At 49.1% G+C, this 17,229-nt stretch overlaps 2 protein-coding genes across 3 annotated transcripts in view; both read right to left on the reverse strand.

Moving 5' to 3' along the window:
• tmem88a (transmembrane protein 88 a) lies at positions 1 to 2,551 on the reverse strand. 2 transcript variants are annotated; one of them, XM_083690995.1, is made up of 3 exons: positions 2,117 to 2,551; positions 859 to 1,241; positions 1 to 655 (listed from the first exon to the last, which is right to left on the reverse strand). In XM_083690995.1, the coding sequence occupies exons 2-3, from the start codon at positions 1,225 to 1,227 to the stop codon at positions 371 to 373; spliced, it is 654 nt and encodes a 217-aa protein (XP_083547121.1). In that variant the 5' UTR covers positions 1,228 to 1,241; positions 2,117 to 2,551; the 3' UTR covers positions 1 to 370. The 2 variants fall into 2 exon arrangements, with proteins under 2 accessions (XP_083547121.1, XP_083547122.1); XM_083690996.1 differs by having other exon boundaries at positions 859 to 1,232; positions 2,091 to 2,128.
• Positions 2,552 to 5,725: 3,174 nt separating this feature from the next.
• The window catches only part of kdm6bb (lysine (K)-specific demethylase 6B, b), a 20,834-nt gene continuing 9,330 nt past the window's right edge, over positions 5,726 to 17,229 (reverse strand). Inside the window, exons 4-22 of the mRNA XM_083665240.1 lie at positions 16,984 to 17,107; positions 16,768 to 16,854; positions 16,396 to 16,615; positions 15,967 to 16,212; positions 15,708 to 15,863; positions 14,876 to 15,271; positions 11,762 to 14,703; positions 11,468 to 11,594; positions 11,158 to 11,263; positions 10,465 to 10,670; positions 10,062 to 10,189; positions 9,784 to 9,852; positions 9,456 to 9,604; positions 9,132 to 9,246; positions 8,754 to 8,941; positions 8,334 to 8,475; positions 7,856 to 7,982; positions 6,925 to 7,095; positions 5,726 to 6,601 (exon numbers count right to left, since the gene is read on the reverse strand). Of these exons, the coding sequence (XP_083521366.1) occupies positions 6,578 to 6,601; positions 6,925 to 7,095; positions 7,856 to 7,982; positions 8,334 to 8,475; positions 8,754 to 8,941; positions 9,132 to 9,246; positions 9,456 to 9,604; positions 9,784 to 9,852; positions 10,062 to 10,189; positions 10,465 to 10,670; positions 11,158 to 11,263; positions 11,468 to 11,594; positions 11,762 to 14,703; positions 14,876 to 15,271; positions 15,708 to 15,863; positions 15,967 to 16,212; positions 16,396 to 16,615; positions 16,768 to 16,854; positions 16,984 to 17,102 (5,718 nt within the window). The 5' untranslated portion in view covers positions 17,103 to 17,107 and the 3' untranslated portion in view covers positions 5,726 to 6,577. The remainder of the gene's footprint in view (positions 6,602 to 6,924; positions 7,096 to 7,855; positions 7,983 to 8,333; positions 8,476 to 8,753; positions 8,942 to 9,131; positions 9,247 to 9,455; positions 9,605 to 9,783; positions 9,853 to 10,061; positions 10,190 to 10,464; positions 10,671 to 11,157; positions 11,264 to 11,467; positions 11,595 to 11,761; positions 14,704 to 14,875; positions 15,272 to 15,707; positions 15,864 to 15,966; positions 16,213 to 16,395; positions 16,616 to 16,767; positions 16,855 to 16,983; positions 17,108 to 17,229) is intronic.

Genomic DNA, 17,229 nt, shown 5'->3' on the forward strand with positions numbered 1-17,229 from the left:
CTCCTTCTGTAGTTCAATGGGAACAATTTTATTCAAAACATAGTATCAAAAGTACAGCAGGATTGAATATAAAAACAAACAAAATAACGTGACAATGAATTACAGTGTATGTTACAGTGATGTTTGATAGTACTTCATGTAGCAAAGCTATGTTTTAAAGCAACACGTTTCCTCTCTTTCTATCGAAGAACCAGTGTATTGTATCTTTCCAGTCCCAACTCCAGACCACCCCTAACCAAGATCACAAACATAGATACACATAGGTGTCCTTAGCCATCTCCAGACCTCAACTTTCCCTACCCCACTTTCTCATACACCCTGTTCACATTCCAACCCCCCCCCCTCTCTACAAACCCTCCCTCTTCCCTCCTCACACCCACACACTGCCTTTGCCCTCTCTCTCCGAGCCCCCCTGTTGGCCACAGCAGCCCCCCCCCAGACTGCGGTGGCGTGAAGCTGGCAGGTTCTTGTAGACGGCGCGGCTATAGGGGATGAAGCACAGGCCCAGCTGGAGGTGGCGGGCCAGGCGGCAGTAGGCAGCCAGCGCCAGGACCAGCAGAGGGGTGACCAGCAGGAAGCCCACTACCAACAGAGCCACGCAGCCCCCGTCATCCAGCAGGTCTGTGCAATACAAGGACGTCCCATGGGGCCGCACCTAGGGAGGAGGAGAGGAAGGAGAGGAGGGGGTCAATAGTCTATCTACACTGACACACACACACACACACACACACACACACACACACACACACACGCATGCATGCACACACACACATCCTCCCCTCCTCTGTGTTTCTCAACTCTCTCACACACACACACACAAACACACACACACACTTCCTTCCTGAATGACAGTCTTACCGTGGAATGGCACAGGAAGCCAAACACGACCATGACGAGTGCAGGAGTGAGGATGGCGCCGAACACGATGCTGGCTAGCCCGGCGTTGACCAAAGCGATGATCAGGTTCTGTGCTGACACCAGTACAGAGCACGCCCAGCAGTCCAGAGAGCCTCTCAGCTCCAGAGGGGCTTCTGCCCCCCCTGCTGCACTGCCCCCAACTGAGTACGGGGGCGGCACCACTACCCCTGACCCTGCTGTAGGCGACCCTGCCACCACAGAGTTCAAGGAGCTGGCATTCTGGAGGTGAGAGTCCAGATGTGACATATCGTCAGAGTGGGGCTGCTGGGATACACTCTTCTCCAGGGTTCCGTTCCGTGGCAAACTCATCCTCCCTACGGCCTCTGAAAACAAAATGATTTCAATAACTTATTCATTAATTTATAATCTATTTATTAATGACGTATCATACAGTGTTATTGTTACCATCATTGTCGTGAATTTGGTGGTGGTGTTTTAGCTGTATCAGATAACCGGCCTGGCCTGGCCACTTCCCCTCCTGCCTTTTACTGGTATTGTAGACTGTAAGGCTGAACATGAATATCCCTGATACACTGAGTTTGGCATGCCGTCTTTTTAGATTAGAGGGAAAAAGACTAAGAATGTTGTTCCATTAATGTGAGGGTAGGTTTCCTAAAGTACATTGGTGAAAGGTGCGGAAAGTAAACACAGATAACTACGCAAAGCTAGGCAGGAGGAAATGGACTCCCTTTGGCCCCACCCCCATCCTCCTGGATGACTACAGACTCAGAACAATGCGCCAGGAACAGCCAACCGCCACCCCCGCCCCCTCCACACACACACACACACACCCACACACCACCCTAAAAAAACCCTCTAAACCCCACATTTTAACTGTCAACAGGTTGTTTTTCATTGGATTTTACCTGGTCATTATAATAAATCATAATAATTATAATACTTCACATTTACCCCCTTGATCAGTTTGTATTGATGGTGGGAAAGGGACTTGAGCTATCATAGTCATGGTCACATGTCCTCACCTCTAATCACTGCCCCAAAAATCTGATACCGCGACTATTGGTATTGGTTAGTATTAACGGGAGCTTAGCAGGCTTCACCTCTCAATGAAGATGATGGGTGAAGAAAACTACTTTGATACAAAGAGTTGGACTCTCCCACATAGTCTCCACATGAATCAAGATAAGATACTCTCATCTGAACTCACTCACAGTAATGATGACCTGTGTTAACTCACTGTGTGCTAGTGCTGCCGATCTCTGTCCTCCTCTGAACACTTCAGCAGTTTGACGATGAGGATACGACCTCACTCACAATCGTCAATATGTGTGTGAGACAATAAAATAGACGTTAGACGTTAGTCTTCTTGATGTAGCGTTGAGGTCAACGGTGATGCTTTGAGTTTTTTTATATGATGATGGTGAATATCTAGACCGATCTTGTTCTCAAATGTTTCCTTGTGTTGCCGGTAAAGTTTCAGCAGATAGTCTTCAGGTGTTTTCTTGATGTTCTGTGTCCGCAGATCCTTGAGTTGAAGCTAGTCTCTCTCACCTCTTTGCTGTGTGGGAAAAAGTGAGTTCTGCGCAGTGAAGGCAAATTCTGCTTTCCTGCTGGCTCTCGCTCTTCCTTTCCTGCCTTGCTGTTTCCTCTCTTTTACTCCAGTCAGATCTGAGTGTGAGAGTGTGTGTGTGTGTGTGTGTGTGTGTGTGTCTACTCTCTCCTATGTGGTACTGGTGGGTCAGAGAGGCAGCTGGGGTGTGTTAGAGGCTGATGATGGTATTTGAGAAGGGCGGGGGGCACACAGGGGGGATTACTCTGATAACCCCCAGACTCAGTGGGGAGCGAGGGGAGGGAGAGGGGAGGCGAGTGTTTATTTGGATAGATTAGAGGAGTCAGGGGTGAGTGTTGACTCCAGCAGCCACCCCACAAGTAATTACCACTACTTTCTTTACGTCAATAGACACTGCATTATGGTGAAAAGTGTGTGGATAATAATACAGTTTTCCCAAACAAAAGAGGATATAAATAGGAGATACAAAAGTGATGGACAATGTGCTGTATGGGGCTGAGGGACATCTACTGAACTTTTGACATTTGATATTTTTTTCTTGGTATTTAGTAAATATATAGTGAACTGCCAATGCAATGGATTGAACTGCTAAAAGTGTTCTGTACATGTGGCCATTGTTAAGTATTCATAGATATAACATGTATAATATGTATCAGATATCACATTGTAGGCCTAGCTTCTTACATAACACATAAGCTCCTTACACCATACTCACTGTATCCATCACATTCCTCGGTTCAAATGAGAGAAATCTAGATGATAGCAGAGTGAACATGCTGTCCAGAGATAATATGGGCTCCCATAGCGCTTGCATGCAGAACGCCGGACAAAAAACAGAACTCAGGAATTAATAAGCTCTGTAGAAGGTATGAAGGGGCAGTGACTGGGTCATGCAAGACACTGTTGTTTTAGGGTTGTTTTAGGGGTCAAAAAAAAAATGGGACTGGTACTTGCCCTCTTGATGAAAAACAGAACACCAGGTTTACGAAACAAAGAGGAAATGTGGATGTGGGAGGGTGGGGGGGGGGGGGTGAGTGATGTGGCTGGAGTGGAGAGAGGATCACTGGTCTGATAAGAGACCAGTGGGGGTTTCAGTTCAAAGGGTGAACATTAGTATTTTAATGTCTTTTGCTTTTTCATTCCAGCTTGGTTATGTTTGTTTGTTTGCTTATTTCTTCTGATAGTAGATATGAGTTCTCTCTGGAGAGAGAGTGGTCGGGTGGGGTGTGTGTGTGTGGGCGGGGGGGGGGGGGGGGGTGATTGAGTGATGGAGGGGGCTCAGGAGAAGAGAGGCGGTGATTAAACAGTGTGACAGGGAGTAAGAGAACATGCTAGAGAAAGCAAAATCCTGAGAGGTCAGAAAGACTAATGAAGATGGGTACTTCGCTGATAAAACGTGTAGCTGCTATTAATCATGGCTGATACCATTGGAGTGTGTGTGTGTGTGTGTGTGTGTGTGTGTGTGTGTGTGTGTAGGAGTGAGTGAGTGTGTGTGTGTGTGTGTGTGTGTGTGTGTGTGTAGGAGTGAGTGAGTGTGTGTGTGTGTGTGTGTGTGTGTGTGTGTGTGTGTGTGTATGTGTGTGTGTGTGTGTGTGTGTGTGTGTGTGTGTGTGTGTGTGTGTGTGTGTGTGTGTGTGTGTGTGTGTGTGTGGCTATGTATGTTGAGAGGTCTAGGGGCTTGCTTGCTGAGGAGGAAGGCCAGTCTTCCTGTCCTTGGAACCAGGATATCCGCTGCTCTGTCCGTAAATCTAGGATGAGGTGTCCCTGCATCCGCTTAAAAGAACGGTTGTTGTATTCCCATTCCCCCAAACCTCTCAACAGGAGAAAATAGACATAAGCAACATTCAGCAGGCTTTGAGAGAGAGAGAGAGAGAGAGAAAGAGAGAGAGAGAGAGAGAGAGAGAGAGAGAGAGATATCAGTACATGATGATAGAGTGGTTTGAATGTGTCTAGATAGAACATTACAGTGATTTGTATCCTAACCGCTGTAATGTTCGATCTAGACACATGGAAGCCACTCTATCATCATGTACTAATCTGAACACTAACACATTAGGGTATAATTAAGGACATTCTGGTTGCTCTATCTAAAAAGAGCAAAGTGTAGGAAGTGAGAATTGATATGACAGAAATGATGGATGCTTGACGTTAACGCGAGCAGAGAATGATGAGTGGGCAGATCCAAGGGTTGAAGATAACCCACCATTGGACTGTGTTTCCCTAAGATATGTTATCAGCTAAGGCACAAATCTGACCGTAATACTCTCAGACAATATCCAGTATTCACGTAACAATATCAAGACCACTTTCTTCCAGTAGCTAGGACACCAACATCACCCAAATGTCTTTAGCCTGGCAGACAGAAGAGAAGGAAAACTGAGAAAAAAATGACATGACATAGATTTCTCAAAGGATTTATCAAAACATTTTATTTCTTAATCAATAATACTCACAATGTCACAGAAAAATCACAGAGTGTTTAAGACAAGTCAGGCTCAGGTTCTCTTCGATGTGAGTTCTTTCTTTTTTGAAACAGTGCAGCATAAATAAAAAGTCAGAGGGAAGAGAACAATAATACATCCTTTAAATAATAACGGGGAGAGGACACAAAAGGAAGCAAACCTTGACCCAACTAGACACCCCTAAAAGTCTCTTCTCAAAAGTGGCTAGAACTACAACTACTGCTAATGTTCATCATAAAATCACAAATGCCTCACAATTTTATGAATTTCACACAATGCAAAAAAGTTGAAAAAGGTATTGTGTTTATCTGTTAGATACAGTACAAAGACATCATTCTATTCATTTACTGGTAAGTGTACTCGGTTCTAAGCACCAACCTGTCGGTTTAAGTTATATTCATTTACTTATATTCATAAATCATTTATACACAGTAAGTTAATGAGGGGCTGGTGAGGCAAGAGGGGGGTCCAGCACCATGAAAATCAAACCCTCCCCCTGATTGCCCATCCCCTCTCCACACATTATGATAATAGGAAACTTTAAAAATATCTGGTGGCCCCTTAACAAGAGTACCATCAATATGCAATAAATACATTTAAGAAAACAAACATATACAGTATAAATAAAGTCACAATTTACAATTCTTCATTTTCTCTGAAATCCAGAAAAGAAGGAGATAACAACAAAAAGAGGTATAAAATCTGGGAAAACAATCCCATTGCAATAACAAAAAAACGTGAAAGGGATTTTATTTAGGGCGTATTGTAGCAATCACATCTCTCTCTACCAAAAATGATTTAGATTATGCAAAAACAAAATTCACAATAAACACACAAGATTTCCAACTAAGAATGAAACCAGATTAGTCCTCTAGTAAACCCGTATTTCAGAGAAATTGAAACAATTTCTTAAATTAGTATTAAATTAGTATTCCTAATGCTTTAGAAAATGTGTGTATGTTTGATTTTCTAATTACCTTTCGTCTAAATACAGTTCACAAGGCCAATGTGGTGCACTTCTAGGCTGGTAAAACTTTTGAAATATCTAAGTCAGAATAAATAAGATTGAAATAGCACCCCAAAGAGTATACAGACAGGAATTACAAATGTCAGAGTTTTTTTTACCCAAATACAAAACCAAACCAAAATCCAATACAATATCGTTGAGACTATCTGCTACTTTGCTAGTGAAACGATTCCCCCGCTGTTACCGCAGCAACACGGCAAATTCATGGACATAGAATAACTAGATTGGTTTAAAAAAGTTCTATTAGGTTTTTGCATAAAAGTACCTGAATTAATGCACGTAACCGGCTACTTGACGCTTGAATCACAGCAGTGTCCGTTGTAAATAAGACCTGATTTCCAGTGCTAACAATGTTCACATTTTCTGTAGATGTCTGACATGTTTTTAACGAGTAGTACCAGTCTAGTCATTCTATCGCAAGACACAAGTCCAATCAGCAGCTGGTAGATGGGGAAGACGACAGTGAGCTGGAATTTTAATTGGCTGATGCCGATATCGTACTGTGATGTAAACAATATTGAGTAAACATGATTGGCTGTTCAGCAAGTGTAAGCAGTAGTAGTTTTCCTTGAAGACAACATTTGTGCTGCCATTGAGTCGACGTTTTGGTTATGGCTGTTAGACAACAGAGAGGAGTCCTCACTTGGAACAGGGGGCTGGAGCCTGAGAGAGAGGGAGAGAGAGAGAGAGAGAGAGAGAGAGAGAGGGAGGGCGAGGGGGGAGAGAGAGAGAGAGAGAGAGAGAGAGAGAGAGAGAGAGAGAGAGAGAGAGAGAGAGAGAGAGAGAGAGAGGGAGAGAGAGAGAGAGAGAGAGAGAGAGAGAGAGAGAGGGAGGGCGAGGGGGGGGAGAGAGAGAGAGAGAGAGGGAGGGCGAGGGGGGGGGGTCATTAAGGTGGACATGACACCTCTCACATCTCATACAGAAACTGTACATGTGTGTCTTTGTCTGTGTGTGTGTGTGTGTGTGTGTGTGTGTGTGTCACTGACCAAGCTGAGGCTGTCATAGGTTCTCATCAGCTCCTCCATGCGGTACTGCTCCAGTATCACCGTTCCTGCCAGCAAGGGGCTCCTGAGACGGGCACAGTCCTCACAGTGCACCACGTACGTCTTCCTGCTGCCACTCTCACTGGTCACAAACAGCAGGTCAAACACCTCCAACTGCACACACACACACACACACACACACACACACACACACACACACACACACACACACACAGACACACAACACAAACAAACAGTCACCACAGAGCAGGAGCAATGTAGCTACACACCTGAATTCTGTTCATATGATGCTTCGTGTCTGCGTCAGACATACAGTATACACTCACAGAGAACTTTATTAGGAACACTATACTAATACTGGGTAGGGCCTCCCTTTGCTCTCAAAACAGCCTCAATTCTTCCTGACATTGATTTCACAAGATGTTGGAAACATTCCTTTGAGATTCTGGTCCATGATTACATGATTGCATCACGCAATTCCTGCAAATTTTTCAGGTGCGCTTTCAAACTGTGAATCTCCCGTTCTACCACATCCCAAAGGTGTTCTGTTGGATTCAGATCCGGTGACTGGAAAGGCCACTGAAGAACACTGAACTCATTGTCATGTTCATGAAAGAGGTTTGAGACGGCTTTTGCTTTGTGACATTATGCTGGAAGTAGCCATTAGAAGATGGGTAAATTGTGGCCAAGAAGGGATGCACATGGTCAGCAACAATACTCAAATAGGCTGTGGCATTCAAGCGATGATTGATTGGTATTAACAGGCCCAAAGTGTGCCACGAAAACATTCCCCACACCATTACACCACCTCCACCATGAGAAGGTGTACAGGTGTTCCTAATAAAGTGCCCAGTGAGTGTATTTCACAGGTCAGTCTAAAAAGCCATAGACAGCCTTGAAGCCTATGACTTACATCACACTCGTTGCAGTAATAGGCTGGCTCATCCTTCACACGGCTCTGGTAAGAGATCTTCTTGCCTGCAGCGACCAGCTGGTCTCTCAGAATCTGGATGTGCTTAATGGACTGTAGGAGACAATGTCTGAGAGAGAGATAGAGAGAGAGAGAGACAGAGAGATAGAGGGGGGGGGGGGTGTAAGGTGTGGCTAGTGGTTATTCATACTGAACTCAGCAATGCCAATGTGTAATGAGACACATCTATCCCAGGCACACATTAACACATACCACTACACACACACACACACACACACACACACACACACACACACACACACACACACACACACCGACATGACACACACACACACACACACACACCGACACCGACACACACACCGACACCGACACACACACACACACACACACACACACACACACACACACACACACACACACACACACACACACACACACACACACACTCCTTGCTCACTTGAGCATCTTGTAGGTGTCTTCATCTGTGATCTTGATGGTGCGGGCCACATTCCAGGAGACATGGATCATGGGAACAATGGACTTGACCTTCTTAACCTCGTTCCACTCCAAGCGCTCTAGGGCCAGCTGATACTGGTACGCTGCAGGAGCAGAGAGCCAACGTGAGAGAACGCTTATGGTCAAACTAGTCGTGTTTAGACCCTATCAAAGCAGTGTTCAGATCCTATTAAAAGATCCTGATCATTCAAATCCTTTATTTGGAAATCAATAGTACACATGAAAAGACACAGCAGATTAGGACATGGATTTTGATTGTCATTTTAAAAAGGTAAAGGGTGGCATTGCCTATATGACCACTACACTCTTGACAGGTTTTCCTCCCTACGGCTCCCCCTGTTGGTGATAAGTGGTAACTCACAGTTGAGCGGTCCCACATTCCAGGCGATGTTGTTGCACCAGCCCACAGCTTGGACCCAGTGGACAGTCCCTGCGTTGATCCACACCAGGTCTCCTGGCCGCTGGATGAAACGGTAAACAGGGATGTTGGAGCGGTAGAGGTCCTCCAGGACTGGCCACCACGAGCCTGTTAGGTAGTCTACACCATGCCTGAATGAGGAGAGACAGAGGCAGGAAAATGAGAAGACATGGGGAAATGGGTTATGAATATGCAGAGGTATTCTCCTTGAAATCCCTAGCGGGTAATGCTGTAGTGTTCATGAAATTAACATCAGTGGAAGCTGGTGTTTCTACCTCCACTGACTAACATATAGAACACATACACAGTCTCATCACTCACTTCTCACAGTAGTTGTTAATGGCCTCCCAGTAGTGTTCATGGACAGCAAACCACTCACAGTCCCCTGGGCCGATGTTGATGTTCACAGAGCAGAAGTTATTGTTCTCCTGGTGGCCTAGAAAAAGATGCACACAGAGGCATTCAAGGCTCAGATGCATGCACATTAACAATACACACGCATGCATGCACACATACTGTACACGCACAAACACACACACACACACACACACACATACACACACACACACACACACACACACACACACACACACACACACACACACACACACACACACACACACACACACACACACACACACTGACCTGGGGTGCGGCTGCCGGGGACCTTCATGTAGAGCTGGACAGTGTTCATGCCCAGGATGGTGTGGCCTACGTGACTCAACATGTTCCCACTGGAAGACACACGCATAAAGGCTGGCAGCTTCAACAGCTCCTGGAGCTGGGACTTCCACCTAAGACACAAACACACACGCACACGCACACGCACACACACACACACACACACACACACACACACACACACACACACACACACACACACACACCACATAATTACACGTCAACCGTTTAGTTTACTCAGCTCTGTCTGGGAGGACCAGACTCATACAGTATATAATCAACCACATCTTACTTCTTGGGATCAGAGAGGTCGATGTTGGTGCCAAATTTGATGATCTTTCCGACTGATTTCTGGTCTGGGCTGCAGGAAAAAGGGGGAGTTGCCTTGTGTAAATATCTTTGTTAACATGGTAATCCTTTATTAAACACTCCCCTAATAACCTGGACAATGTTTTAATAAATACCATTGCTAAAAAGATTGTCAATGAAAGCCATTCATATCTGACTTTTATTTTGATTAAATCATGTAGTATTTAGGTCAATGAAGACAGCAGACAGAGTTGAGCTGACCTGGGTGTGGTGGTGGCAGGGCCAGGGCCAGGGCCAGGGCCAGGGGCAGTGGCAGGGGCAGGATTGGCTGGTGGCTCAGAGGACTTAGCCTGTTCTTCCTCCTCCTCATCCTCACTGTCCTTCTCCTCCTGTGCACACAACATAAACACACATGAACCTAGCTGAAGGGGTATTAGAGGGTTAAAGAAAGGTCCTTTGGGTCAAACATGTTAGGGAGCATGGAGGCTGGTGGAGGTAGAAATCGGAGGACGGGCTCATTGTAATGGCCCCATCCTCTGATTTCTCTACTAGCCTTTCCTGGTGTGTGTGTATGTGTGTGTGTGTGTGTGTGTGTGTGTGTGTGTGTGTGTGTGTGTGTAGATGAGGTAAATGTGGTGTGTACGGTACGGTACCAGACACATACCTGCAGGCTCTCCTGGAAGCTGGAGGCCTGGTACTGGGCGTACTTGGCGATGGTTGTGTGTGAGCGACTACTCTCGCAGGGCCAAGTCTGGGCCGAACCCGAGGGGTCCCAGTTCTCATCAGCAGGCTGCTGCACCTGGGTCCTCACCTCCACAGCATGCTCCGAGTTGGCCTCCACCAGGGACTTGGTGGAGAAGAGACCCAGATCTGAGAGAGAGAGAGAGAGAGAGAGAGAGAGAGAGGTGGGGGTGGAAAGTGAGTGAGGGAGAGAATATACAGTATGTACAGTAGCTGTTTCATTAACGATCCTCCCCAGAAAGAAGCGAATATGGAAGAGGGGAGGCTGGTGGAGGTAGAAATCGGAGCTCATTGTAATGCATGGAATGGAATAAGTAACGGCATCAAACATCAAACACGTGTCTGATACCATTCCTCATTCCTACCATTCTGCATTACAATGAGCCCGTCCTCCGATTTCTACATCCACCAGCCTTCCCTGCTCCATATCTATACGTGTCTGCTGGGGAGTGTTTGTGTCTGCTGTATGTGTCTGCTGGAGAGTGTTTGTGTCTGCTGTATGTGTCTGCTGGAGAGTGTTTATCTGTGTGTGTGTCAGCTGGAGAGTGTTTGTGTCTGCTGTATGTGTCTGCTGGGGAGTGTTTATGGGGGGGTGTCTCTCCATGTGTAAACTCACTGAGACGGAGGGAGCCGGCCAGGCCCCTGATGACAGTGACGGCGTTCTTGGGGTCGGTGCAGAATTGCAGCAGCACCGGGGAGAAGGCATCTCTCTTACTCTCCAACTGGAGACAGGACACACAACACAGGTAGGAACACATTATTCAGGCATTGCAACTCATTGAACACAACACGGAAAACTGTTTACATCAGGTCAGTAACGGAACATGACTGTGTGTGTGTGTGTGTGTGTGTGTGTGTGTGTGTGTGTGTGTGTGTGTGTGTGTGTGTGTGTGTGTGTGTGTGTGTGTGTGTGTGTGTGGACTCACATAGATGCTTGGTGTGGGGGGGTTGAGCTTCTCTCGTGGGATGGGCGTCTCGGTGGTGAGGTTGGGTTTGACAGACAAGGCAGAGAGCAGGTAGGACTCCCGGAACTTCCCCTTTACCCTCGCCCCCCTGGAAAAGACAGGAGGAGGAGAGACAGAGAGAGAGAGAGAGAGAGGGATAAGACAATTACATATTTGTTATATAAAAAAAGTCTGTCCACAACCTTTCTCCCTTCATTGAAACGTTCCCAGATCGTAAAGTGACAGTGTCACAGTTCCAGTATGTCGACTACTCACTTGCAGGCCCTGATCACCTCGCTGGCTGTGTGTTTGATGCTGACCTCCCCCAGCGGGATCCTGCGTTCCTCTACCTCAGAGGCGATGAAGGTCTCTCTGTCTCCACTCTCCACCTTGATCAGATGGATCTTCAGCTCCCTGGGGGGTCCCAGAGACAGGGCCTTGAGCTTGAGGAAGTCCGCTGCAGCCAGCGGACATGGGGTCCTCCTCGGCAGGGCGGGGGCAAGCAGGGTGGAGCCGGGAGAGGTGGTTGTGGTTGTGGTTGTGGTTGCGGTTGTGGTGTCTGCGTTGCTAGCCGGTGTGAACGTCCTGGACGTTTCTGCCTCGCCGCCCCCCTCCCTCTCCCCCTCCTCCTCCTTTTTCTCTGCTACTTGCACTCCCCCCTGCTCTGTTTTCCCTGCTTCTTCTTTTGGTCCCTGGATGTCTTTACTCTGCACACCACCCTGAGCCAGCTGGCTTTTCCTGCTCACACGGAGCTGCTTGACTGAGCCACTGGAAGACGGTGACAGCAGAGATGAAACAGATGAAGATGCTTTTCGTTCGATTTTGTCTTCTGTCTTTTTCCTTTCGCTTCCCCCACTCCTCTGATGGGTACCACCGCTGACGCCGCCGTCCAGTCTCCTTCTCTTGCTCTTCCCTTCCCCCTCCCCTCTTCCCTCCACAATCACTTGTTCCCTCTTTCTGTCCTCCGTCTGCTTGCGTTTCTCAGCATCCCTATGTGCCCGGTCCTGCTTGGCGGTGGCTGGGAGCAGGTCAGACAGGGAGGTGGAGTGTGTGGTGGTCAGTCTCAGCTCAGCGCTCAGAGACTCGTCCACCAGAGAGGACTCGGTCTTTCCAGGGACAATATCAACACCTCTGGTCCTATCCTTCTTTCTCTCGCTCTGACCGTCCTCCTGGTTCTGCTTCAGACCCTCCCCCTCCTCCTCCTCCCCCTCCCCCTCGCCCCCGCTGGGCTGTGGTTGGCTGGGGTCGGAGGGAGGGCAGGGTTTGGAGGACGGCAGGTCTAAGGTAGTGCGAGTGGGTGATTGGTTAGTGAGTCTGGGGGGAGTGGCGGAGTCAGAGGTGGGGGAGGGACTCTGGTCTTGACAGTGGATCTCTGGGCCCAGGGCAAGCGAGGAGGAGTACTTCACCCCACCAAGGGCACTGGGAGGGGGACGGCCAAATGGACCGCCCCGATACGTATACCTCTGCCCCCCCAGGAATGAGGCCAATGATTTAAAGACGTCAGCCACACCCGTCTGGTGGAGGTGCGGCCGGCGTGGTGGCAGGGAGCTGGTGGCGTCTGTGCTACTGTCCTCCTCTACCACCTCCTCCTCTTCTTCCTCTTCCTCACCCACCCCAATGGGTGTGTCGGGCAGGCCATAGAGCTTGGCGAGGTCACTGTGACGATAGTCAGCGTCCCCTCCCTCACTGATCCCCTCTGCTCTACCACGGACCTCCTCTGAATCCCCAGTAGGAGAAGGAAGAGGAGGAGGAGGAGGAGGAGGAGGAGGTGGAGGAGGTGGGACTGGGTCATGGGTGGGGCTGGGCTGCAGGACGGGTCTCCTCAACACACCCTTCTCTTCTTCCTCCTCCTCCTCCTCCTCCTCCTCCTCACTCAGCGCTGACGCCGGGGAGCCCTGCCAGCTAAGCACAGGGGGGCTGGCGGGGGCGTTGTCTCCCAGCTCCTCCTCCATACTGCCCACCCCCGCTGCAGGCTGCAGCTCTGGGGCACGAAGGACCCGGCCTTCTGGGCGCTGCCTCCCTGCCTCGCCCTTGACGGGCTCGTCTGAGCCGTTGGAGCCAGCCACAATGGGAGCTGGGGTTTGGGGTGAGGGGGAGGAGGTTTTTCCTGTGCTGCAGTCATGGCGGGCTGGAGCTCTGGGGGGCTGTTTACTGGTCTTGCTGGTGCTAGTGGTGGTGGTGGTGGTGGATGGAGGACAGACTGGCAATGGTGAGCGCTTGATAGGGTGTTTGAGGGACTTTTTATGGGTGCCCCCCACCTCTGACACTCTGTGTTTGGATGTATGTTGTGGGGGACGGCTGGGGCGGGTGGTTGGCGGCCCAGAGGGAGAGATAGTCTCAGACGTATTTAGAGAGCTGCGGTCACGTGATGTTCCATCTGCTCGCTCAGCCCTCTGCCTGTGTCTGTGTTTGCCTGGGGCGGTTGGTGTCTTTGACGGCTGGACTGGCTTCCCTAGGACTAAAGAGGCAGACTGAGCCCTATGCTGTGCCACCATGCGTTCACCTTGGACTGAGGAAGGGACTAATGACTTCCGTGGGGAAGTGAAAGAACTCCGCTCTGCTTTCTCCAGCTTTATTTTATTCCTAGGGGTCTCCTCCTTTTTCCCTGCCCTCTTCTCTCCCTCTCTCTTCTTTTTTCTCTCCACTTTCTCCGCTTCCCCTTTATTATGGGCAATTTTCTTCAACCCATCACCCCTTATTTTCTCATCTTTTTCCTTTCTCCTCTTCTTCAATTTTTTCTCCATCCTCCTCCTTTCCACCCTCTTCCCATCTTCCCCCTTTTCCGTTCTCCTTTCTTTCTCCTTGCGTTTCTGTTTCTCTGCCTGTTTGGCTCCTTGAGGCTTCAGCTCCGGCTGGTTGGGTGGGCTTTGGGCCTGTGAGACCCTGCTGGCATTGACCTCTGACCTCTTAGAGCATGTGCCAGGCCCTGTGGGCAGAGAGGCAGCTGTGGGGGGAGGATTGAGATGGGATGTCCACTGTTCTCGTGGGTGGGGTGTGGCAGCGGCAGTATCAGGACTCCTCTGATGAGTAGGTGGTGATGGGTCTTTTTTACTGCTGGACTTACTGGGGGTGGAGGGGCTGGAAGGAGGCATGGCAGTGGAGCCTCCATCTCTGTGGTGGCTGTGGAGGGGGGGGCGGTGGGGGGGCTCCATACCAGAGGGCTGGTCTCTCATGTGATTCTGCTGAGAGTCAGCCCATGCACTGTAGCACTCATGTTCCTGAGGAGAGAAGGTAACACAATTATGAAGCTCTCAATCTCTCTATTACACACAGACAAACCCCTAATCCTACTCAATGTAATATACTATATCAGTGCTAAGCACCTATGATAGAGTAATGTAAATGCAATTGCTTCTCCGTACTAATGCCCTTGAAAGCCCCTGTCCTCACCGTGATGTGCTTGCTGTGGCGGCCTTGTGTCTCCCTGACCTCCTGTGGGTGTCGGTGGGAGCGCGGGGGTGGGGGGCCGTGCTGAGGTTCTGATGGGGGGCCGCCTGTCTGCCGCTGGTGGTGGTGGTGGCTGTAAGGCACGCCGGTGTGGTCTGCTGGTGAGGAGGGGGGCTGGACATCCCCCTCCCCTCTGGATCCATGGTGAGGCGGTCTGCTGCGGCAGCTCTGGGCTGGAGGAGGGTGGCGGGGGTGGGAGGGAGAATGGGGGCCTTGACCTGCAGGCTTAGTGGTATGGAACCCCTGTCCTGGGCCATTGAGGGGGGCATGGGGAACTGGAGAATGGGTAGAGGGATGTGTTCTATAGGAGGGCCCTCCCATTCCCAGCTTGGGGGAGTCCTGAAATAACAAGAGGGGCAGGATGATTCATCATAAAGTCACACACCACAATTTGAGCAAACATGTACCATCACAGAGTGGGCCACCAACAAGAATGTAAACAATGGAGCAAGTGAATCCTATGAGAGCAGCGTTCATGTGTTTAAGCCATGTATCATTTGGTAACAGTCTGCTATGACAACAAAAACATAAACAATGGTAGTAATCAGTTTGACGTGTTTTGGTTATGAGAATGAAGTCATATTCTTCAACATTTCATAATTTGAAATGACTGGAAACATTGCAGTGTGTAGTTTGAAGAGACTTTACTAAAGCTTAGATCTAAGCAAAAACATCAAACCAAAGCACAAATTCAGATCAAGTCATTGAGTTGTCATGCTCCATTGACGATATACAGACTCTGTTGATACAGATATAGACTCAGTATGTGACTTACCTGTGGCTCCGTTGGTGAGGGCCTCCTGTCAGAGTGGCTCCAAGGAGCAGCTCTATTGTACGGTGGGTCCCAGAAGCTGTGTTTGGGAGGCGGGTAGCGGGGTGGAGAGTGGGGCTGGCCTGGGCCAGGTAAATGCTTTGACCCACGGTGAGATGGCTGTAACAAGAGGGAATGCCATATTGAGCACCCAAGAGTAATGTGTGTGTGTGTGTGTGTGTGTGTGTGTGTGTGTGTGTGTGTGTGTATATATATATCTGACCTGCTCAGGACCAGAGTTCCTGCTCCTCTTGGCAGGGCAGTCTTCCCTCGGGGGCGGGGGGTGCTGTGTGGACGGGCTGCGGTGTGGTGTGTCTCGGTGGTGGTGGTGGGGGACTGGCCGTTTCCAAGGTCCAGGCCCGTGGTCCATCACCTTGCCAGGGAAGCCTCTGGAGCGGGCTGAGGGGACCCACCTCTCTTCTGGCGGGGGGAGATCTCTGAGTCGATGGTGCTGGTGAGGACCCCCATACTGATAGAGACATTTATCATCAATACGTCATTTTTATATAACCTTTATTTATCTAGGTTAGTCTCATTGAGATCAAATATTTTTCAAGAGAGGCCTGGTCCTTATATAATAGGGATAATAGCCTTCCCCACAATGACATTAAGCTATAGTACATACTGAGTCAAATCCCTATTCCTCTCTCACCCTAGGAGGCTGGTTGGCATAGGTGTCCCAGTTTGTGAAGGGCTCTCCTGGCCGTGCTTGGTATCCACTGTGGGCGCGGGCATGGTTCTGAAATGATCGTGGGGAGTCATGGTGCCACCTCTGGGTCTCATAAGCCTGGTCCTTGTGGTCCCAGGGTTGCGGCGGTCTCTGCCCCCTCTGAGGGTCCTTTTCCTGGGCATGAAAGAGTGGTCTGTCCCCCCTACGCTCCAGAGAGAGCATGGAGACAGCATATAGTAAAGTGGCTGTGAGTGAACATTTCAAAGTTTACATGACATACATAATATCACTGGGTTCCATTCAAGACTGCTGTGAGAATTAGTGCAGCAAAGCAGATTGCAATGTTTCACTCACCTGTTGTCATAAACCTTGTTTGAACGTTTCTGTCCCGTCATGTGGCTTGGGGGCGGGTGCTGGGATTGATTGATTCCTCCATGGTACCTACATTTAAAAAGAAAAAGCACGGTTATGATTGGCTCAGTACAGATCACAATATAGGAAGTAGGGTTGTCATTGGCTCAGTACAGATAGAAGGTGCAGAGGCCTGTGGGGGGGGGGGGGGGGGGTTACCTGTGTGGGGGACCCCAGGGGCGACTGTTCACAGGATCCCATGTTCCTCTGTTAGGTCCTCCAGCAGGATAGGAGTCCCGTGTGTTACGCCCAGAACACGGCTCTATTGGATGATACATCCAGCCTCGACCACAACACATAGAAAACAACATCACTTTCAGTCACCTCGGATCCCAGAAAATACTACTGGACCGAGTTAGTGAGAATACACTTTCAGCAACTTAGGACATGCACATTTTCAGAGGT

The sequence above is a fragment of the Argentina silus genome, assembly GCF_951799395.1.
Source record: "Argentina silus genome assembly, chromosome: 2".
In the NCBI taxonomy this organism is placed as follows: Eukaryota; Metazoa; Chordata; class Actinopteri; order Argentiniformes; family Argentinidae; genus Argentina; species Argentina silus.